The 24,778-nt window shown below is 38.5% G+C and overlaps 1 protein-coding gene across 1 annotated transcript in view; it reads right to left on the bottom strand.

The window, feature by feature from the left end:
* The window catches only part of LOC143672943 (uncharacterized), a 247,171-nt gene extending 222,862 nt beyond the window's left edge, over nt 1-24,309 (bottom strand). The window contains exon 1 of the mRNA XM_077147369.1: nt 24,100-24,309. Within this exon, the coding sequence (XP_077003484.1) occupies nt 24,100-24,172 (73 nt within the window). The 5' untranslated portion in view covers nt 24,173-24,309. The remainder of the gene's footprint in view (nt 1-24,099) is intronic.
* Between the last annotated feature and the right edge of the window lie 469 nt (nt 24,310-24,778).

The raw sequence follows: 24,778 nt of genomic DNA, 5'->3' as shown, positions 1-24,778 counted from the left end.
AGAGAAAGTAACTAGTAGGGTAATAGGACTTAAGTCCCTAAAGGAGGTATCTTTCCCAAGAAAAAGGCAGGGTCCAACTCAAGTGGAATCCCTCCTTCAAGGAATTCAGGCCACAGGACTGGAAAACTGAAGTAATTACTGCCAACCCAAAAACCTCACATCTGTCTCATACATGCTCCTGCAGAGAGAGTCTGCTGATATTAAAGGTACCACATCACTGTACGCTGCTGGGAAGCCTTAGGAAGACAAGTGCCACATGCTAGGTAGGATAGGAAAACACAGAGTCTAGAGGCTTCACAGGAAAGCTTAACAACTTGCTGGATCTCACCCTCTGGAAAAACTGAAGCTGGAGACTTTCCCTCCTGAGATGTGGGTCAGTCCAGTTGGGGAAAACCTCACTGGGATCTAAAATATTTGAGAAGACCATCCTCAAGAAAAAAAAAGAAGAAGAGAAAAAAAAGCCTCCACATAGCAGGGTAAGAAACAGTAAAACAAGAACTGAAAAATTCTGATCAGTTAAACAGAACTTATGCTAGAGATCAAGAATAAGTTGAGCTGAATACTAAAGAACAGATAGAAAACAAAGCCATCGAGCAAGAAAACTGTAAGGAAAGGAGTGAAAACAACCCCCAGAAGGAACTAATTAGGAAATTAAATTACATGCTAGCAAAAAGTAACAATTCATGCCAGGAAAATCAGAGATATGGCCCAGTCAAAGAAAGAAATCAAACCTCCAAATGAGATATAGGAGTTGAAACAATGAATTCAGGATGTTCATACAGACATGGAAAATCTCATCAAAAATCAAATCAGTGAGTTGAGGGAGAATATAAGGAATGCATTAGGTGACCAAGAAGAACAAACAAAAAGTTTGAAAAGACAAACACAAAACTTAGGGGAATGAAAGACATATTAGAAGACATGAAAAAAAAAACCAATAGAAATCTACAAGGATACATCTGAAGAAGGATGAGAAAGGATTAGTGAACTAGAGGACTAGACATCTGAACTCCTGACACACAAAAAAATATACAGGGAAAAGAATGGAAAAATATGAGATGCATTTGAGACCCAAGGACAAATATAGGTTGGAAGTGAAAGGTTAGGAAAAGATAGTTCATGCAACAAAAATCAGAAATGACCAGGAGTACCTATACGACCTGGCAAATTAGACTTCAAATGTAGAACAATTAAAAGAGAAAAAGAAGGACACTAGGTATTAATAAAAGGAACAATTCAACAACAAGACATAACAATCGTTAATATATATGCACTGAGCCAGAGTGCTCCAAAATGCATGAGGCAAACACTGAAAAGAGAAATAGACACATCTGCCATAACAGTTGTAAACTTCAATTCCCCTCTCTCATAAAAGGATATAACGGGTAGACAGAGGATCAATAAAGAAACAGAGAACTTGAATAATACAAAAATGAACTAGACTTAGCAAACATCTATAGAACACTACACCACACAACAGCAGGATACATCTTTTTCTCAAGTATTCATGGATCATTCTCAAGAATAGATCATATGCTGGGTCACAAAGCCAGTCAAAAGATTTAAAAGATTTAAGATTTTAAAAGATTTTAAAATCTTTTTTAAGATTTTAAGATTTTAAAAGATTCCAGTCTTTTAAAGCCAGTTTAAAAGACTGGAATCATGCAAAACAGTTTCTCAGATCATAAAGGAATGAAGCTGGACATCTGTAACAGGCAGAGGGCCAGAATATTCACAAATATAATGAGACTCAATGACACACTGTTAAAGGACCAGTGGCTCAAGGAATAAGTTAAAAGAGAAATCAGTAAATATCTCAAGGAAAATGAAAATGAAAGCACAACATATCAAAATTTATGGGATGTGGCAAAAGCAGGGCTAAGAGGGAAATTTATTACCCTAAATGCCTTTATCTAAAAAGAAGAAAGAGCAAAAACCAAGGTACTAACTGTTCACTTGGAAGAACTATAGAAAGAACCACAAACTAACCCCAAAGCAAGCAAATCAAAAGATATAAAGATGATTAGAGCAGAAATAAATGAAATTAAGAACATGAAAACAATTGAGAAAATCAACAAAACTAGAAGTTGGTTCTTTAAGAAAATCAATAAAATTGACGGACTCTTAGCAAGGCTCACAAAAAGAAAAAGAGAGAGAATTCAAATAAATAAAATCATAAATGGAAGAGGAGACATAACCACTGACCTCGAAGAAATAAAGGAGGTAATGAGAGGATGTTAATAGACTAGACAATGTAGATGCAATGGACAACTTCCTAGAAAGGTTTGAACAACCAACATTGATTCAAGAAGTAACAGATGACCTCAACAAACCAATCACAAGTGAAGAAACTGCATCAGTCATGAAGAAGCTCCCAAAAAAGAAAAATCCAGGACCAGATGGCTTCTTATGTGAATTCTACCAAGCATTCAAGAAAGAATTACTACCAATCCTGCTCAAAATCTTTAAAAAAATTGAAAGAGGAGGGAAGGCTACCTAACTCATTCTATGAAGCCAACATCACCCACATACCAAAGCTAGACAAAGATACTACAAGAAAAGAAAATTACAGACCAATCTCTCTAATGAACAAAGATGCAAAATTCCTCAACAAAATTCTTGCAAACCAAATCCAGCAGCACATTAAAAGAATAATACACCATGATCAAGTGGGATTCATCCTAGTTATGCTAGGATGGTTCAACATAAGAAAATCAATTAATGGAATGCATCATATCAACAAATCAAAGCAGAAAAACCACATGATCATTTCAACTGATGCAGAAAAGGCATTTGACAAAATTCAACATTATTTCTTCCTGAAAACACTTCAAAGGATAGGAGTAGAAGGGAACCTCAACATGATAAAGGGAATATATAAAAAACCCATAGCTAACATCATCCTCAATGGGGAAAGACTGAAAGCTTTCACACTAAGATCAGGAACAAGACAAGATGTCCACTCTCACCACTGTTATTCAACACTGTGTTGGAAGTTTTAGCAAAATTATTAGAGCTTAATAAATGAATACAGCAAATTCACAGGTTACAAGATCAACACTCAAAAATCTGTGGAGTTTCTATATACCAGTAATGAGCAATCTGAGGGGTAAATCAAGAAAAAAAATTCCATTTACAACTGCAACCAAAAGTATAAAATATTTAGGAATAAATTTAACTAAGGATACAAAAGACCTATACGAAGAAAACTACAAGAATTTGCTAAAAGGAAATTAGCAAATTACCTAAATAAATGGAAGGGCATACTATGTTCATGGACTGGAAGACTACATACAGTTAATATATCAATTCTACCTAAATTGATTTATAGATTCATTGTAATACCAATTAAAATCCCTGAAATTTACTTTGCAGATATACAAAAACCAATAACCAATATTCAGAAGGGCAGTGTGCCCCAAATAGCTAAAAGTATCTTGAAAAAGAAAAACAAAGTCAGAGGTCTCACGCTACATAACTTTAAGGCCTATTATGCAGCTACATCATGGCAATGGCAGAAAGATTGTTATACTCACCAACAGAATTGAGTAGAGTGTTCAGATATATACCCTCTCATCTATGGACAATTGATATTTGATAAGGCAGTCAAGCCAACTCACCTACAACAGAACAGTCTGTTCAACAAATGGTGCTTGCAGAAGTGGATATCCATATGCAAAAGAATGAAAGAGGATCCATAGCCCACACACAAATTAACTGAAAATGGATCAAAGACTTAAACATTAGACTAAGACCATACAACTTTTAGAACAAAATGTAGGGAAATATCTTTAAAAATTTGTAATAGGAGGTTGTTTCCTAGATCTTACACCCAAAGCACGAGCATTGAAGAAAGAAATAGATCAATGGGAACTCCTCAAAATCAAACACTTTTGTGCAACACAGAACTTGCCAAGAAAGTAAAAAGACAGCCTACATAATGGGAGACAATATTTGGAAATTACTTATCAGGTAAGGGTCTATTATCCAGAATATATAAAGAGACTGTTTAACTCAACAACAAAAAGACAAAAAACCCAAATAAAAAATGGGCAAAAGGCATGAACAGATACTTCTCAGAAGAAGAAATACAAATGGCTAAAAGGCACATGAAAAGATGCTCAACTTTCCTGGCTACTAGGGAAATGCAAATCAAAACCACAATGAGATATCATCTCACACCCACAGGAATGGCCATTATCAATAAAACAGAAAATGACAAGTACTAGAGAGGATGTGAAGAAAGAGGCATACTTATCCACTGTTGGTGGGAATGTAAAATGTTACAACCACTGTGGAAGGCAGTTTGGTGGTTCCTCAGGAAACTTAAGTATAGAAGTGCCATAAAATACAGCAATACCATTGGTAGGTATCTATTAAGAAGACATGAGGGCAAGGACACAAACGGACATCAGCACACCAATGTTTATAGCACCATTATTTATAATTGCCAAGAGATGGAAACAGTCCAAATGTCCATCAACAGATGAGTGGCTAAACAAGTTGTGAAATATACATACAATGGAATACTATGCAACTGTAAGAGAGAAAAAGGTCATGAAGCATGTAACAATGTGAATGGAACTTGAGGATGTTATGTTGAGTGAAATTAGCCAGAAACTAAAGGACAAATACTGATATGAACTAACATTAATGTTAGCTCACTGATATGAATTAACATTAATGAATGAACTTGGAGAATTTCACTTAAGAACAAAGGTCATCAGGAGATAGAAATAGGATAGATATTGGGTAACTGGAGGTGAAGAGATGCAGATTGTGCAACAGGACTGACTGTAAAAATTCAGAAATGGATAGCACAATACTACCTGATTGTAGCAGAATAATGTAAGTACACTAAATGAAGTTGAAAGTGAGAAGGATAGAGGGAAGAGGAGGGCTGGGGGCACATAAGAAACCAGAGGGAAAGACAGACAATAAAGACTGAGATGGTGCAATCTAGGAATTTAGTGTACAATAATAGTGACTAAATGTACAAATTAAAAAATGTTTTTGTATAAGGAAGAACAAAGGAATGTCAATATTGCCAGGTGCTGAAAATAGATAGTCATTCATATCTTAAAACTTCTGCATGAGACTAAAGCAAGAAATGTTTATTTGGTACAAAATTTATATTTTGACTAGTGCATTTACTAATTTAACTTATATGGACAGTTTAATTGAACACCATAAGCACATGGAACCTTGAATAGGGCATGATTTCTTGTAGGTTTGTCCAGGTTAGTGTGAAGCTCCAATAAAACAAAGAGTAATTTCAATCATGAATAAAGAAGTATTAGCAAAGTCCCCTTGGGGATATGGGGAGAAAAGGGGAAAAATTAAACCCCTCCATTTGGAGAATTCCTGATGTTCTCTCAAGAAGTGGGGACAACCAAATCAACCTCAATCTTGGGGTCTGCCCCTATGAAATTTATCCCTGCAAAAGACAGGGTAAGCCTACTTAAGATTAGGCCTAAGAGACATGCCCCCCACAAAGAACCTCTTTTGTTGCTCAGATGTAGCCTGTTCCTTTCTCCCAGCCAACATGGCAAGCGAACTCACTGCCCTCCTCCTTTCTACATGGGACATGATTCCCAAGGTAGTAAACCTCCCTGGCAACGGGGCACAGAAATCCTTTAGAATGAGCTGGAACTCAGCATCAAGGGATTGAGAAAACCTTCTCAACCATAAGGGGGAAGAGAAAAATGAGACAAAATAAAGTATCAGTGGCTGAGAGATTTCAAACAGAGCCAAGAGGTTATCCTGGAGGTTATTCTTACACATTATATAGATATCACCTTTTTAGTTTGTGGTGTATTAAAGTGGATGGAGGGAAGTGCCTAAAACTGTAGAGCTGTGTTCCAGTAGCCATGTTTCTTGATGATGATTGCATAATGATACATCTTTCACAATGTGACTGTGTGACTGTGAAAACCTTGTCTGATGCTCCTTTATTTACCTTGTCAGTAGATGAGTAGACCATATAGAATAAAAATAAATATTAGTGGGAACAAATGTTAAAATAAATTTAGTTTGAAATGCTAGTGATCAATGAAAGGGGGGAAGGGGTATGGTATATATAATTTTTTTCTGTTTTTGTTTTATTTCTTTTTCTGTTGTCTTTTTATTTTTTTCTGAATTGATACAATATGTTCTAAGAAATGATCATGATGATGAATGTGCAACTATGTGATGATACTGTGAATTACTGATTATAAATGTAGAACAGAGTGATCATGTATTAAGAATGTTTCTTTCTTGTCATATATTTTTAATTTAAAAATTAATAAAAAAATTTTTTTTAAATATCTTTCTTGGATGCCTTAGTTGCAACATTTTTATGATCTTAGAACTTCCAGTTTGCTAGCTTCCGGAATACAATACACCATAAACGGAATGGCTTTTAAAAAGGGGAACTTAATCAGATGCTAGTTTACAGTTCCAAGGCCGAGAAAATGTCCCAATTAAAACAAGTCTATAGAAATGTACAGTCTAAGGCATCCAGGGAAAGATACCTTGGTTCAAGAAGGCTGATGAAATTCACAGTTTCTCTCTCAAGTGAGAAGGTACATGGTGAACACTGTCAGAGTTTCTCTCTTATCTAGAAAGGCACATGTTGAACACGGTGCTCGTTCCTCTCTCATCTGGAAGGGCAAATGGCAAACACGGCATCATCTGCTAGCTTCTTCTCCTGGCTTCCTGTTTCATGAAGACATTTTCTATCTTCATCTCCAAAGGTTGCTGGCTGGTGGACTCTGCTTCTCATGGCTATGTCATTCTGCTCTGCTCTCTCTGAATCTCCCACTCTCTAAAATGTTTCCTCTTCTGTAGGACTTCAGAAACTAATCAAAACTCACCCAAATGGGTGGAGACATGCCTCTACCTAATCCACTCTAACAACCACTCTTCATTAAATCACATCTCCAGGGAGATGATCTCATTACATTCCAAACACATAATACTGAATAGGGATTAGAAGAAGTGGCTGCCTTTACAAAATAGGATTAGGATTAAAACATGGCTTTTCTAGGGTACATATATTATTTCAAACCAGCACAGAATAAACTTGTGACTTAATTAATCCCCTTTATTAAAGCCAATCCATTTCTGGAATATTGCATTCCAGCAGCTTGAACAAACCAAAACAGATTTAAACATATTTTGGTACCAGAGAAGTGGGATGCTGTGGTTTGCAAAAACCAAACTTGTTGGAAAGGCTTTTGAAATGGATAAGGGGAAGAATCTAGAAGAGTTCTGAGGAGCTTGACAAAGAAGGCCTAGAATGCTTTTAAGAGACTGTTGATAGAAATATGGACATTAAAGATACTTCAGATGAGGGCTTAGAAATGAGCAATGCATCATTGCAAACTGGAAGAAAGGCAATCCTTGTTTTAAACTTGCAGAGAATTTGGAAAAATTGAGTCCTGGTGCTAGATGGAAGGGAGAATTTGAAAGCAACCAGCTAGGGTATCTAGCTGAGGAAATCTTCAAACTAAATATGGAAATGCAGCTTGGCTTCTTCTTGTAGCTTAGATTAAAATCCAACAGAAAAGAGATAAGTTGAGAACTGAAATCTTGGGTACAAACTAGCCAGAAATTGATGGTCTGAAAAGTTCTGAGTTTTCAGAAACAGGGACCCCAGCAGCAGTAGCAATTGCACACATGAGGATTGAACCAAACATGGAACCAGTTAGCCATGTCAGGACAAACCAGGATTGGAGATGGGAGTTATCCAGAAAAGATCTGTGTTAAGTCCTATTGTCTGATGGCTTTAAACCCTGTATAGTGCATTCTAAACCAAGATATTTTTTGTGAGATCTGTATAAATGGAACCACTGTCAATCTGGACTAAAAGAGACAGACTGAAGGAAAAAAAAATGTTCACAGTAAAACCATGGAGCTAAGGTCTGAAGCCAAGAAATCTCGGACCAGGAGAAAGGACCTGCATATCCACATGGAAAGGGTGAGTTTACCCTGGAGGCAGGGGACAGGCAGAAGAGTTTCATCTCCTTGAGCCTCAGAGAAAGTAGAGCACATTCCCAGAGCACTGGGCAGAGCCTCACTGCCACTCCAGTGATCTGAGAGGGTTGAGCATGTGCCTCAGAGACAGAAGAGAGTCAGAGTGCTGCACCAATGCTTGGGGGGGTGCTGAAAAAAGGTGGTCTCCCCAATGTTCCCCTAGATTGCAAGCATCATTCCCCCATGGGAGAGAACAGGGCCACTGCATAAACCCTTGTAAAGAGTAGGACTGCTCCTCTTCCAAGCCCTGAGGATGATAAAGGGCCCACAGACTGAAATCTAAGGGAGTCTGCCCTGCAGTTTTTTGGAAATGTTTGGCTCCAATGACCTGTTTTCCTTCCAATTTCTCCCTATGGCAATGGAAATGTTCATCCTATGATTGTCCTTCCATTGTGTACTGGAAGGAGACAACTTGTTCTAAGCTTCACAGGTCCACAGCCAGAAGAGAATTTTGCCTTAGGACATATCATGCCTGTGGCTTATTTTGATGAGATTTTGTACTGTTTCTGACTTTCTATTATTACTGAAATAGTTGAAGGCTTTTGTGATATTGCGATACAATAAATATATTTTGTATATGAAAAGAACATGCCCTTTGGGGGTTCAGAGGGTGTAATGTGCTGGTTTGAAACTGAGGGTGTAATGTACTGGTTTTCTGTTCTGTTAAAAAAAAAACAGGAAAGTCATGCTCTTTTACTCCTAATCCAATCTTGTGGGGTAGACCTACCTTCAGAGGTAGAACCATGGAGACTAGAGGCTGAAGTCAAAAAGCCTTAGGCCAGGAGATTGGGCCCACCCAAGTACTTGGAAAGGGTGAGTTTGCCCAGCAGGGAAAGGGTGGGCCTTCCACCTCATTGCAGTGGAAGAGCCGTGTCACCTCAGGCCTTGAAGGAGGTGGAACACATTCCTTGGGGATTGGGTAGAGCCTGGCTGCCACCTCACGGAGAGGCTGAGCGTGTGCCCCAGAGATGGCAGAGAGCCAGGTACAACCCCAATACTTGGAGAGGGTGGATCCAAGAAAAAAGTGGGTCTCCCCAGTGTTCCCCAAGGAGAGAGGCAGGTGGCTATACAGACCCTTAGAAAGGGTGGGACTGCCTCTTTCTAAAGCCCTGAAGATAAATGACTCTCAGACTTTGAAATCTAATTGACTTTATCCTGCAGGTTTCCAAAACCGCTTGGGTCCAGTTCCTTCCAATTTCTCCCTATGGAAATATGAATAGGTATCCTTTGACTGTCTCTCCTTTGTATGTTGACAGGAACTGACTTATTCTGACTTTTACAGACCTAGAGCTATAAGAGAACGCTGCTTTAGAACAGACCATGCCTGTAGCTGACTTTGATGAGATTTTGCACCATGTCTGACTTTGTGTTGCATTAGTATTCAGTACTGAGATGTTTTAAGGCTTTCTGATATTGTGATGGAATGAATGTATTTTGTATATGGGAAAAACACATCATTTTTAGGGGCCAGAGAATGGAATATGCTGGTTTGAAAGGATTATGTACCCTAGAAAAGCCATGCTTTAATCCTGAAATATCTTGTAGAGGAAGTCATTCTTTTAATACCTATACAGTACTATAGGTTGGAAACTTGATTAGATTATCTCCCACTGAGATGGGGCACATCCAACTGTGGGTATTAACCTTTGATTAAGGGAGATGTGACTCTACCCATTCCAATTGGGTCTTAATTAATTTACTGGAATCCTTTAAAAGAGGAAACATTTTGGGAGATCCATGAGAACCACAAGAGGCCATGGCACCATGTTCACCATGTGCCTTTCCAGTTGAGAGAGAAACCCTGAACTTCATCAGCCTTCTTGAGTGAAGGTACTTTAATTTGGACATTTTTATAGACTTGCTTTAATTGGAATATTTTCACAGCCTTAGAACTGTAAATTTGTAACTTAATAAATGCCCCTTTTTAAAAGCCATTCTGTTTCTAGGATATCACATCCCAGCAGCTAGCAAATTAGAACAAACATATATACAAAAAAAAGCAATACATTTCAAAGCAAAGCACAACAATTAATTGAAGAACAGATTTCAGAGTTTCGTATGAGTTACAATTTCACAATTTTATGTTTTACTACTAGCTGTTTCAAGACACTGGAGACTAAAAGAAGTATCAATATAATAACTCAGTAATCATATTCATTTGCTAAACCCTGTCTTCTCTGTGGAATTAACTGCACAATCTCCTTTGATCTTTCTCCCAGTCTTTAGGGTTATTTGGGCTATGCTCATTTCAACTTTCTCATGTTGGAAGTCATGTCAATAATATGGGATTTAGAGGATGGAACTAATTGATGTTCTGGAGAGGCTGGCCTCTCAGTGTTTCAGGATCTATCTGGCCTAGGAAGCCATCTGAAAGTTGTAGGTTTCTTGAAAGTAACTAGATTCCTAGTGCATGGAATCTTCGTAGAATCTGGTTGAGAACATTTGATTAGATTATTTCTGCAGAGGTTTGGCTCTGTACATTTCAGGTGGGTCTTAATGAACTTAATGAACACCTCATGATAAAAGGAGCTAAGAAAGTTCTCTTGGGGGCAATGGGAACCATTGTTGTCCATTCAGGTTTGTCAATACTACTAACAACTATAGATATCAACACTGAGCCTAATTCTTCTATATCTGCTGCCACTAATAACCTTCTTCCAGCTAAGCCAGTTTCCATAAAACCGGTAGTAACCCATACATTTCTTCAAACCCATGGGCCACCTCCTGCCTCAAGTTAAACAAAATACCATATTAGTAATACCACCAAAGAAAAAGAGCAATCTACCTATCAAGTCTTACTTAAGGAATGCCAAAGGATAATTAATGTGAACTCAATATTATACTCAAGCTGCCCATAATTGGTGCATGTAAATCAAGACTGTGATCATATAGAGTGAATACTAAAAAGCCTTTAGGATTACAGAGATGAAATTATAGCTCTTATTGATTGGTAGGATAACAAACATAAACCCTTCCAATAATACCTGCCTTTACAAATAAAGGTCTCTTTCCCTATCAATTACAATGATGCCCTCCCTTCTCCAATACAAACTTCACTTACTACAGGAGAAAGGAACTGCACCAAATGGTCAATGATACATTGCCATAGATGTTCTCTTTACCTACTATTCTAGTCTGCTAGCTGCCAGAATGTGATATACCAGAAACAGAATGGCTTTTTAAAAAAAGGTAATTTAATAAGTTGCTAGTTGACAGTTCTAACGGTGAGAAAATGTCCCAATTAAAGCAGTCTATAAAAATGTCCACTCTAAGGCATCAGGGAAAGATACCTTGGTTCAAGAAGACCGATGAAGTTCAGGGTTTCTCTCTCAACTGGAAAGGCACATAGCAAACATGGCAACATCTCCTTGCTTTCACTCCAGGCTTATGTCATGAAGCTCTCCTGGGGGCGGATTTCTTCTTTATCTCCAAAGGTCTCTGGTGGTGTGGGCTGTTTGTTTCATGTTTCTCTTGTCATTCTCAAAAAGAGACTCTCTCCAAAATGCTTTCTCTTTTAAAGGATTCCAGTAAACTAATCAAGACCCTCATGGAATGGGTAGAGTCACATCTTCCTCTGTTCAAAAGTTCACACCCACCATTGGGTGAGTCAAACCTCTGTGGAGACAATCTAACCAAGTTTCTGACATACAGTACTGACTAGGGATTAAAAGAAACAGTTTTTCTCACAAGACTGATTAGGATTAAAACACGGCTTTCCTAGGATACATAAATCCTTTCAAACCAGGACACCCACTAAACAATGTTTTCAGGAATTGTCACACATACAACATAATAACACCAGCACTAAAACATGCCGAAAGACTCAGGACCTACAACCAGCTTGGGAATTCTTCCCTGATATGTCAAAAATTTCATTTTTCCCAGTATCAATCACAGACTTCACAAAACACTCAAGAGAAATGGCTCTGAAACAATTAAAATACTGCCAGCCCACAATTAATAATCATAGCTCTTGGATGGTCCAACAAAAGCAATTCTTATGAAATGCAAATTAAAAGGGAAACTTAACTTCACTTTCCATAGATGAATCACCTCCCAATCTGATACCAACATACTTACCATTACAACAAAATCTGCCAAGTTTACCCAGAAGTAAACTAAGTAAGTTTGAAGTTCCCAAGTTCTGGCTAGACCTTAGGAAATATTTGAGGGGGATTGCCCTCCTTCAAGGGTTTCCTTAAAAAACACTTATACACCTTACAGAAGATAGAAGCAATAATGAGAAACCTAATAGCAAAATTAACCTGGGAAGAAATATATTGGTTTTATCATACCGCCCTCTCCCAGGGCCACCCAAAGTCCATCAAGGCTAGATAGTCACCTCAGGAAAAAAATTCCCCAAGAATAAAGATGATGGAATAAATATTGCCTAGGGTAGGTCAAGGGGAAGACTGATTCAGGAAGTCATTTGATTCCCAAACAGGACCACCTTATAGGCCCAACTGGCTCCCAGTGCTCCTTGCATATTCTGTGTTCCTATGAAAGTAAGTTTGTGTGCCATAGTGCAATTCCAGGTGGTGTTAGTTGGGCCATATAATGTTAGAAATCCAAGTTGTCCAGTTCCATTTTGTGTTATTTGTGGTAAGCACTTTTACAAAAGCAACAATGGTTCAAACAACATTCAAAAGATATAAGTACAAATTACAGTCATTTGACAAGTAAAGGTGATGTTTTAAATGACTACTAGAATCTCAAAATAAACAGAATAAAACCCTTCCACTAAAAAATGCAATACAAGGCAGTGTGATGGTGGTTCAGTGGCAGAATTCTTGCCTACCATGCCACAGACCCAGGTATGATTTCCAGTGCCTGTATTCACACACACACACACACAAAAGGAATAGAGTGTAGAAACTCAGGCAGCAAGTTACTTAGTAGCAGAACTTACTGCTCAGAAAATGGAGTCACACCATTGATGAGACTCTAATAAAGCCAATGTGAAATTACACAGAATAAAATGTTTACACAATATGTAGTAGGAGAAATTGAAAGAGATTCTACAGTACAATACCAGTAAGATGAGTCAACATATTGACATCACTTGATGCTAAAGACCTATGAGTAAAGGAAAAAAACAATAGTTTTTCTGTCTAGACTAATGCATCAACAGACCTCACCAACATTATTCTATAATATTTAAAATTTTTTAAAATGATGGTAAAGTCAATAAAACTTTTTCTGCTGATCTAAGCAAGCAAAGGACAGGATATTTAATGTATGTCTTCCTATCTGGAAACAAAAAAGGTCTATCTTGTAGGAATCACATTGGCATCTGGTGCTAAGAGTGACCCATGGTTCCATTTGAATGGTGCTCTTGTTTAAAACAAAACAAAACAAACAAACAAAAAAAAATATGACTTCACAATGGCCTGTTTTCTTCACAGAAAAGTACCCAAAGCTTGGAGAGATGAAATGAAAAAAAAAAGTTTTGTTTAAAGCTACAAAAAAAAGAAAACAATAAATTTTATTTAACTAAGATCTGGTACACTAAAATTTGTTTAAAGAACTGTGTAAAAACCTGAACAAAGAGCCAAAAAATCTCCTGTGACATAGAGAAAATCAGTGCTTGGCAGAGGAAGAATTCTCTGAGATGAAGGTGAATTTCAGGAGCACTTTCAAAGCAACTGTAGGCCAGATTTCTGCTAAGGACTTTGAAAATGAACAGCTACTGAAACCAGCCAACTTAAAAAATATCTCTCATCACATGAAACAGCTGAACAAGACTCTGCTCTACAAGGCCACAGAGAAAATATTTCAGATTTTAAGTGACAAGATTCTTGGTAAAATATCAAGAAGTCATGTGGTAAAAAGTAATCTTCAAATGTTTCCACTGCTGTTTGAACTTAAGTGAGGAAGGGGCATTGCAAATCTCAAAGACTTGCTGACCAGGAAGAACAAAATTGAACAAAATAGTACAGTATTTTCCCTGTCTTTGCAAACAGGTGCAAAACTGGGTAAGAAAACTTCTCTCTGACTCTTCTACTCAGGTTAAGAAGATGACGTCAAGAAGGAAAAATATACAGTCAAGATGAGATTTAACGATCTCCTCCTGAAAAAGTTCTGGATTTCTGTGAAACACTACTGTCCTATGCCAATCATAGGAGAGTAATGGAATTTTGTTGCAGGTTTTAACTTCCCATGTGCACAACCAAGCATCAAGAACTTTTTTTTAGGAAGCATCAAGAAGCTTGATGCTTCCTAAAACAGCATCAAGAACAAGTTAGAAATCATCTTGTGTCAGCTTAATATGAAATCTATACATAGTTATCTACAAATTCAGCACAGCAAAAACAGGTTAACTGGAGATTATTCTTACACATTTTACAGATATCCCCCTTTTAGTTTTGGTGTATTAGAGAGGCTAGAGGGAAGTGCCTGTGTTCCACTCACGTTTCATGAAGATGATTGTATAACGATATAGCTTTTGCAATGTGACTGTGTAATTGCAAAAATCTTGTGGCTGATGCTCATTTTATATACAGCATGGACAGATGAGTAAAAAATATGGATTAAAAATAAATAATAGGGGGAACAAATGTTAAAATAAATTGGTAGATGGAAATACTAGTGGTCGATGAGAGGAAGGGGTAAGGGGTATGATATGTATAAGTTTTTTTTCTTTTTTCTTTTTATTTCTTTTTCTGGAGTGATGCAAATGTTCTAAGAAATGATCAGTGGGGCGGGTGATGGTGGCTTAGCAGGCACAGCTCTGGCCTGCCATGCCAGAGACCAGGTTCGATTCCCATTGCCTGCCCTTGCCAAAAAAAAAAAAAAAAAAAAAAAAGATCAATGATGACTACACAACTATGTGATGATGTGATGACATTGTGAGCCACTGATTGTATACCATGTATGGAATGTTTGCATGCTAAGAATGCTTGTGTTTGACCTACTAGGGGAGTAGAAACGATACAGAAAGCGCCCAAAGCCACAACAGAGATAAAAAAGACAGCGTACCCCATCCTGGAACGGCTGGCTGGCTGAGAGAAGCAGCTCGGGTGAGATCGCCGAGGCGCGCGGGCCTTACCGGGCGGGGTGGCAAGCGGCCGGAGTTACTCCCTTCCCCCTTCCCGGGCCGGCTGGGAGAATTGGAGAGGTGGTCCCCTGAAACCAAGGCGACTGGCGCCCACACCACGCGCAGCCCCCGGACCAACTGAGAGAATTGGATTGGAAACCCCCAGGCCGCGGAGAACGGTGACCCCGTGACTCCCGGGGAACGTGCACTCTCTTGGGCGGGCCGCTGACGCTGGCGCACTCCCGCCACGCTTGTTGCCCAGGGCCGACTAGGAAATTCGGACGGGCTCTTTCCCTGGCTGAGGCGACCAGCAACCCTCCCTGCGTTCGGACCCCGGGTCGGCTCAAGCCGCTTTGGCTAGCGAACCCCCAGGACGGCGAGAGTTTTCCAAAGTTTAAGGTCCCACAGCACCTTTTACTGGTGGGACCCGCAGACAAACGTGTGCCACGAGCGCCACCTACTGGGCAGGATAAGAAAAACAGAACCCAGAGATTTGACAGAAAAATATTACAACCTTGCTGGGTCCAACACCAAGAGAAATCTGAATAAATGCCCAGACGCCAGCAGCAGAAGATAACTGTCCACGCTCAAAAGATTGAGAATATGGCTCAGTCAAAGGAACAAACCAATAGCTCAAATGAGACACAAGAGCTGAGACAACTAATGCTGAATATACGAACAGAAATGGAAAACCTCTTCAAAAATGAAATCGATAAATTGAGGGAGGACATGAAGAGGACATGGGCTGAACATAAAGAAGAAATAGAAAAACTGAAAAAACAAATCGCAGAACTTATGGAAGTGAAGGATAAAGTAGCAAACATAGAAAAAATAATGGATAGCTACAATGATAGATTTAAAGAGACAGGAGATAGAATTAGTGATTTGGAGGATGGAACATCTGAATTCCAAAAAGAAACAGAAACTATAGGGAAAAGAATGGAAAAATTTGAACAGGGTATCAGGGAACTCAAGGACAATATGAACCGCACAAATATACGTGTTGTGGGTGTCCCAGAAGGAGAAGAGAAGGGAAAAGGAGGAGAAAAACTAATGGAAAAAATTATCACTGAAAATTTCCCAACTCTTATGAAAGACCTAAAATTACAGATCCAAGAAGTGCAGCGCACCCCAAAGAGATTAGACCCAAATAGGCGTTCTCCAAGACACTTACTAGTTAGAATGTCAGAGGTCAAAGAGAAAGAGAAGATCTTGAAAGCAGCAAGAGAAAAACAATCCATTACATACAAGGGAAACCCAATAAGACTTTGTGTAGATTTCTCAGCAGAAACCACGGAAGCTAGAAGACAGTGGGATGATATATTTAAAATACTAAAAGAGAAAAACTGCCAACCAAGACTCCTATATCCAGCAAAATTATCCTTCAAAAATGAGGGAGAAATTAAAACATTCTCAGACAAAAAGTCACTGAAAGAATTTGTGACCAAGAGACCAGCTCTGCAAGAAATACTAAAGGGAGCACTAGAGTCAGAACCGAAAAGACAGAAGAGAGAGATATGGAAAAGAGTGTAGAAAGAAGGAAAATCAGATATGATATATATAATACAAAAGGCAAAATGTTAGAGGAAAATATTATCCAAACAGTAATAACACTAAATGTCAATGGACTGAATTCCCCAATCAAAAGACATAGATTGGCAGAATGGATTAAAAAACAGGATCCTTCTATATGCTGTCTACAGGAAACACATCTTAGACCCAAAGATAAACATAGGTTGAAAGTGAAAGGTTGGGAAAAGATATTTCATGCAAATAACAACCAGAAAAGAGCAGGAGTGGCTATACTAATATCCAACAAATTAGACTTCAAATGTAAAACAGTTAAAAGAGACAAAGAAGGACACTATATACTAATAAAAGGAACAATTAAACAAGAAGACATAACAATCATAAATATTTACGCACCGAATCAGAATGCCCCAAAATACGTGAGGAATATACTGCAAACACTGAAAAGGGAAATAGACTCATATACCATAATAGTTGGAGACTTCAACTCACCACTCTCATCAAGGGACAGAACATCTAGACAGAGGATCAACAAAGAAATAGAGAATCTGAATATTACTATAAATGAACTAGACTTAATAGACATTTATAGGACATTACATCCCACAACAGCAGGATACACCTTTTTCTCAAGTGCTCATGGATCATTCTCAAAGATAGACCATATGCTGGGTCACAAAGCAAGTCTTAACAAATTTAAAAAGATTGAAATCTTACACAACACTTTCTCGGACCATAAAGGAATGATGTTGGAAATCAATAATAGGCAGAGTGCCAGAAAATTCACAAATACGTGGAGGCTCAACAACACACTCCTAAACAACGACTGGGTCAAAGAAGAAATTGCAAGGGAAATTAGCAAATACCTCGAGGCGAATGAAAATGAAAACACAACATATCAAAACTTATGGGACGCAGCAAAGGCAGTGCTAAGAGGGAAATTTATTGCTCTAAATGCCTATATCAGAAAAGAAGAAAAGGCAAAAATTCAGGAATTAACTATCCATTTGGAAGAACTGGAGAAAGAACAGCAAGCTAACCCCAAAGCAAGCAAAAGGAAAGAAATAACAAAGATTAGAGCACAAATAAATGAAATTGAAAACATGAAAACAATAGAGAAAATCAATAAGGCCAGAAGTTGGTTCTATGAGAAAATCAATAAGATTGATGGGCCCTTAGCAAGATTGACAAAAAGAAGAAGAGAGAGGATGCAAATAAATAAGATCAGAAATGGAAGAGGAGACATAACTACTGACCTCACAGAAATAAAGGAGGTAATAACAGGATACTATGAACAACTTTACGCTAATAAATACAACAATTTAGAGGAAATGGACGGGTTCCTGGAAAGACATGAACAACCAACTTTGACTCAAGAAGACATAGATGACCTCAACAAACCAATCACAAGTAAAGAAATTGAATTAGTCATTCAAAAGCTTCCTAAAAAGAAAAGTCCAGGACCAGATGGCTTCACATGTGAATTCTACCAAACGTTCCAGAAAGAATTAGTACCAATTCTCTTCAAACTCTTCAAAAAAATCGAAGTGGAGGGAAAACTACCTAATTCATTCTATGAAGCCAACATCACCCTCATACCAAAACCAGGCAAAGATATTACAAAAAAAGAAAACTACAGACCAATCTCTCTAATGAATACAGATGCAAAAATCCTCAATAAAATTCTAGCAAATCATATCCAACAACACATTAAAAGAATTATACATCATGACCAAGTAGGATTCATCCCAGGTATGCAAGGTTGGTTCAACATAAGAAAATCAATTAATGTAATACACCATATCAACAAATCAAAGCAGAAAAATCACATGATCATCTCAATTGATGCAGAGAAGGCATTCGACAAGATTCAACATCCTTTCCTGTTGAAAACACTTCAAAAGATAGGAATACAAGGGAACTTCCTTAAAATGATAGAGGGAATATATGAAAAACCCACAGCTAATATCATCCTCAATGGGGAAAAATTGAAAACTTTCCCCCTAAGATCAGGAAGAAGACAAGGATGTCCACTATCACCACTATTATTCAACATTGTGTTGGAGGTTCTAGCCAGAGCAATTAGACAAGAAAAAGAAATACAAGGCATCAAAATTGGAAAGGAAGAAGTAAAACTATCACTGTTTGCAGACGATATGATACTATACGTCGAAAACCCGGAAAAATCCACAACAAAACTACTAGAGCTAATAAATGAGTACAGCAAAGTAGCAGGTTACAAGATCAACATTCAAAAATCTGTAGCATTTCTATACACTAGTAATGAACAAGCTGAGGGGGAAATCAAGAAACGAATCCCATTTACAATTGCAACTAAAAGAATAAAATACCTAGGAATAAATTTAACTAAAGAGACAAAAAACCTATATAAAGAAAACTACAAAAAACTGCTAAAAGAAATCACAGAAGACCTAAATAGATGGAAGGGCATACCGTGTTCATGGATTGGAAGACTAAATATAGTTAAGATGTCAATCCTACCTAAATTGATTTACAGATTCAATGCAATACCAATCAAAATCCCAACAACTTATTTTTCAGAAATAGAAAAACCAATAAGCAAATTTATCTGGAAGGGCAGGGTGCCCCGAATTGCTAAAAACATCTTGAGGAAAAAAAACGAAGCTGGAGGTCTCGCGCTGCCTGACTTTAAGGCATATTTTGAAGCCACAGTGGTCAAAACAGCATGGTATTGGCATAAAGATAGATATATCGACCAATGGAATCGAATAGAGTGCTCAGATATAGACCCTCTCATCTGTGGACATTTGATCTTTGATAAGGCAGTCAAGCCAACTCACCTGGGACAGAGCAGTCTCTTCAATAAATGGTGCCTAGAGAATTGGATATCCATATGCAAAAGAATGAAAGAAGACCCATCTCTCACACCCTATACAAAAGTTAACTCAAAATGGATCAAAGATCTAAACATTAGGTCTAAGACCATAAAACTGTTAGAGGAAAATGTTGGGAGATATCTTATGGATCTTACAACTGGAGGCGGTTTTATGGACCTTAAACCTAAAGCAAGAGCACTGAAGAAGGAAATAAATAAATGGGAACTCCTCAAAATTAAACACTTTTGTGCATCAAAGAACTTCATCAAGAAAGTAGAAAGACAGCCTTCACAATGGGAGACAATATTTGGAAATGATATATCAGATAAAGGTCTAGTATCCAGAATTTATAAAGAGATTGTTCATCTCAACAACAAAAAGACAGCCAACCCAATTACAAAATGGGAAAAAGACTTGAACAGACACCTCTCAGAAGAGGAAATACGGATGGCCAAGAGGCACATGAAGAGATGCTCAATGTCCCTGGCCATTAGAGAAATGCAAATCAAAACCACAATGAGATATCATCTCACACCCACCAGAATGGCCATTATCAACAAAACAGAAAATGACAAGTGCTGGAGAGGATGCGGAGAAAGAGGCACACTTATCCACTGTTGGTGGGAATGTCAAAGGGTGCAACCACTGTGGAAGGCAGTTTGGCGGTTCCTCAAAAAGCTGAATATAGAATTGCCATATGACCCAGCAATACCATTGCTAGGTATCTACTCAAAGGACTTAAGGGCAAAGACACAAACGGACATTTGCACACCAATGTTTATAGCAGCATTATTTACAATTGCAAAGAGATGGAAACAGCCAAAATCTCCATCAACAGACGAGTGGCTAAACAAACTGTGGTATATACATACGATGGAATATTATGCAGCTTTAAGACAAGATAAACTTATGAACCATGTAATAACATGGATGGACCTAGAGAATATTATGCTGAGTGAATCCAGCCAAAAACTAAAGGACAAATACTGTATGGTCCCACTGATGTGAACGGACATTCGAGAATAAACTTGAAATATGTCATTGGTAACAGAGTTCAGCAGGAGTTAGAAACAGGGTAAGACAATGGGTAATTGAAGCTGAAGGGATACAGACTGTGCAACAGGACTAGATACAAAAACTCAAAAATGGACAGCACAATAATACCTAATTGTAAAGTAATCATGTTAAAACACTGAATGAAGCTGCATCTGAGCTATAGGTTTTTGTTTTGTTTTGTTTTGTTTTGTTTTGATTTTACTATTATTACTTTTATTTTTTTCTCTATATTAACATTCTATATCTTTTTCGGTTATGTTGCTAGTTCTTCTAAACCAATGCAAATGTACTAAGAAATGATGATCATGCATCTATGTGATGATGTTAAGAATTAATGATTGCATATGTAGAATGGTATGATCTCTAAATGTTGGGTTAATTTCTTTTTTTCCGTTAATTTAAAAAAAAAAAAGAGAAGGGATAATTGGAGCTGAAGGGATACAGACTGTACAACGGGACTGGATATAAAAACTCAGAAATGGACAGCACAATACTACCCAATTGTAATGCAATTATGTTAAAACACTGAATGAAGCTGCATGTGAGGTATAGGTTTTTTGTTTTTGTTTTTTTTGTTTTTTTTCTTTCTATTATTGTTTTAATTCTTATTCTGTTGTCTTTTTATTTCTTTTTCTAAATCGATGCAAATGTACTAAGAAATGATGAATATGCAACTATGTGATGTTATTAAGAATTACTGATTGTACATGTAGATTGGAATGATTTCTAATTGTTTTGTTAATTCTTTTTTTAATTAATAAAAAAAATAATAAAAAAATTAAAAAAAAGAATCGAAAAAAAAAAAGCTTCCAGAGTAGATCTAAAATCAGTAACATTCGACCCAAGCTCTATCTCCTGATCCTCACCAACAACTCCCCAGGACCCTGAGCTACTGATAAATGCAAATTAATTTTTATGCTGATGTTTCTCCAAGCCGCGGATTCACCAGTGATTCAATTATTCTCTCTACATTTTCCTCCCTTAAGGGGGGAACAAAGCAGACTGATGTATTAAAGAAAGGTTTTTTTCCAATAAAGCCTGCAGTTAAGATGTTTTTCATTTAAAAAAAAAAAAAGAATGCTTGTGTTTGCATGTTGATTATCAATAAAAATAGTAAAAATAAATAAAAAAACAAAGAAAAAATAAAAGTACTATAATTGTTTTCATTTTAGTTTAACTGCTGTCATTTAATTGATGCTACATTTGATGTTTTTATTGAACTTTGTTATTTTTATAATGTCTAGGAAAGTATTTTATATATACATATGTTTAGTATAGACAAACTGAACAATACCATTTCATTGAATCCTCTGGAATTAGATACTGTCCTACTATTGTGTTTTAGTTGAAAAAAGGTCTACCAGTTGTTTTGTTTATGGTAGTCTTAGTCTGTTTGGTGTTTGGATTTTGTTTTGATTTGGTTTGCTTTTGGAAAATAAAGCTCTTATAAATCATCACTTTAAATATTTTAAATTTAAAAAAAAGAACACCTAGGGCATTATATAAGATTTTACAAAGATTCCATGCACTATGGTACCTTTCCAGAACCTACAATCTCCAGATGGGTCCCTGGACCAGATAAGTCCTGAAATGCAGAGGGCCCAGCCTCTCCAGAACATCAACAAGTTCCATCCTCCTATCCCATATTATATACAACCCTTTAACATGAAAATGTTAGAATGGGCATAGCCCAAATACCACTAAAGAGTGGGACAGAAGGATCAACGTAGATGGTGAAGTTATACAGAGAAAGTCAGGTTTAACAAACTAGTATGATTGCTGAATCAGTATACTGCTATTTCTTTAAGTTTCTAGTATCTTAGAGCAGTTAAAAGTAAATACGTAAAATTGTGGAATTGTAACCCATACCAAATTCTAAAACCTGCTCTACAAGTAATTGTTGTGGCATATTTTGAAATTTATTGGTTTTTTGTATATATGTTATTTTTCACAAAAAAGTTGATTGTGATGATAAATTTCACGTAACATCTATATGGTGATATGTGAACGACTGTATACTACTGATGATTACATAGTATGTGAATATATAATATATAAAAAGTAATTAATTTAAAAAAACAATAAAATCAAGGAAATGAAAACACCTAAATTCAAAACTTAACAGAAAATAACAAAAATAAACTATTTTTCTTACATTTTGTTAACATGTATATAAACACAAAATTTCTCATTTGAACCATTTTCATGTGTACAAGTCAGAGATAATACATTCACATTACTGTTCTACTATTGCCACTATCCATTACCAAAACTTTTTCACCACCCCCAACAGAAATTCTGTACTCATGAAGCAATGACTCCCCTTCTCCCCACCATTGTACAGTACCCTGTAATATACTTTCTGTCTCTATGAACTTACTTTTTTCTAGGTATAGTTGATATTAAAAAAATTATACAACATTAAGGAGAAGAAAGAAGTATTTGCAATATATCCCAGAAAAATGTGGGCAGTGAATAAAAAAGTATTTGCAAAGTCCCTTTGAGAGAATGGGAAGAAAGAAAGTTGATAGTCAACTTTCCCACTTGAGGAATTCCTGATATTCTCATAAGCAGTGTGGACAACCAAATCAATAGGCTGAGTCCACGATCTTGGGGTTCACCCCTAAAAAACTTATTTCTGCAGAGCACAGGCTAAGTCTACTAGAAATCAGTCCTAAGAGTCACCCTCCAGAGAACCTCCTTTGTTGCTCAGATGTGGCCTTTCTCTCTAAGCCAACCTGGCAGGTGAACTCACTGCCCTTTCCTCTTGGGACCTGATTCACAGGGGTATAAGGTTCTCTGACAATGTGGGACAGAATCCCGGGATGAGCTAGGGCCTGGCATCAAGGAATTCAGAAAGCCTTCTTGACCAAAAGAGGGAAGAGAGAAATGAGACAAAATAAAGTTTCAATGGCTGAGAAATTTCAAACAGAGTTACAAGGTTATCCTGGAGGTTATTCTTATGCATTATATAGACATCCCTTCCTTAAAACTCCAGAGAACAGTTAATGGGTTGCAGTACATAAGCAAGTGATGAATTAAGAAATGTAGCTTAAAAAATGGTACATCACGGTGTCATTCCTGGTCCTTACCCAGCATGTTGTAGAGCCAGTGGTTGCTCCCAATGTGGGTCTGTGACCCTGTTCCAGAGAGGGCAGAGTAATCCCTATGCATATACTAAATTGCCTGTGTTTGGTGCCAATACATCAGGTGGCAGTCTGATACACTAAACTAGGAAATTATTCTATGGCTCACCCCTCCAAAATGTGCCCTGCAAGCAAAAAAGCAGTTTGCAGACAGCTAAAGTAGCAAAGATCAATTACATCACAGTGGCCTGCAGGAAAGAATTACCTACTTTAAGTCCTATAACAAAGTACCCAGGGAGAAAGTCTATTTCACAAAGAATAGAGGGGGCATTTGATTTCCTGTAAATGGGGGGACACCTAAGGCCAAGAGCAAACATAAGCCCAGAACAAGACATCAGAAAAGACGGAGAGGAACCTGCACTTCACACTCACCTCAAGCTGATCTCACGCGGCACGGGACTGCGGAAGGGGGGCCGAGCGGGCGGGAAAGCGGAGGAGGCGGAGGGGCTCTCACCTGTACGATAGGGCGCTGACAGGAACGGGCCGAGCTGATGCCTGTGAAGCCGGCAGCTCCTCTCTGGGCGCATGGCGTATCCCTCGCCGCCAGCCGCTGGGGTGTTTTCAAGCAAACTCCGGTGGCGGGCCAGGCGGCGGCGGCGGCGGCGGAACCTGCCCGCATCCCGGACAACGTCTGCACTGCACCGCTCCCACCGCACGCCCAGGCCGGCCGGCTTGCGCGCGCCATGAAGGGGGGCGGGGCGCACGCGCAGCCGAGAGGGAGGTTGGGCGGGGCGCACGCGCGGCCGAGAGGGAGGTTGGGCGGGGCGCACGCGCGGCCGAGAGGGAGGATGGGCGGGGCGCACGCGCGGCCGAGAGGGAGGATGGGCGGGGCGCACGCGCGGCCGAGAGGGAGGATGGGCGGGGCGCACGCGCGGCCGAGAGGGAGGATGGGCGGGGCAGGGAGGATGGGCGGGGCGCACGCGCGGCCGAGAGAGAGGGCGGACGCGGTGCTCGCTCAGCCGAGAGGGAGAGAGGATGGAGCTCACGCGCGGCTGTGCAGGACTCGCCCAAAGCCGCTAGCGGGGGGAGGCCGTGCTCACCTTGGTCCATGGACGCCGGTGCGGCCGCAGCGTAAACAAGCCAGGTCAGTGGGTGTTCGGCTGTTCACGTAAGTCCCTCCCGTACGCCCCAGC

The sequence above is a fragment of the Tamandua tetradactyla genome (genome assembly GCF_023851605.1).
Source record: "Tamandua tetradactyla isolate mTamTet1 chromosome 22 unlocalized genomic scaffold, mTamTet1.pri SUPER_22_unloc_2, whole genome shotgun sequence".
In the NCBI taxonomy this organism is placed as follows: Eukaryota; Metazoa; Chordata; class Mammalia; order Pilosa; family Myrmecophagidae; genus Tamandua; species Tamandua tetradactyla.
The sequence above is the reverse complement of the archived record's forward strand: the minus strand, read 5'-3'. Positions and strand labels throughout refer to the sequence as shown.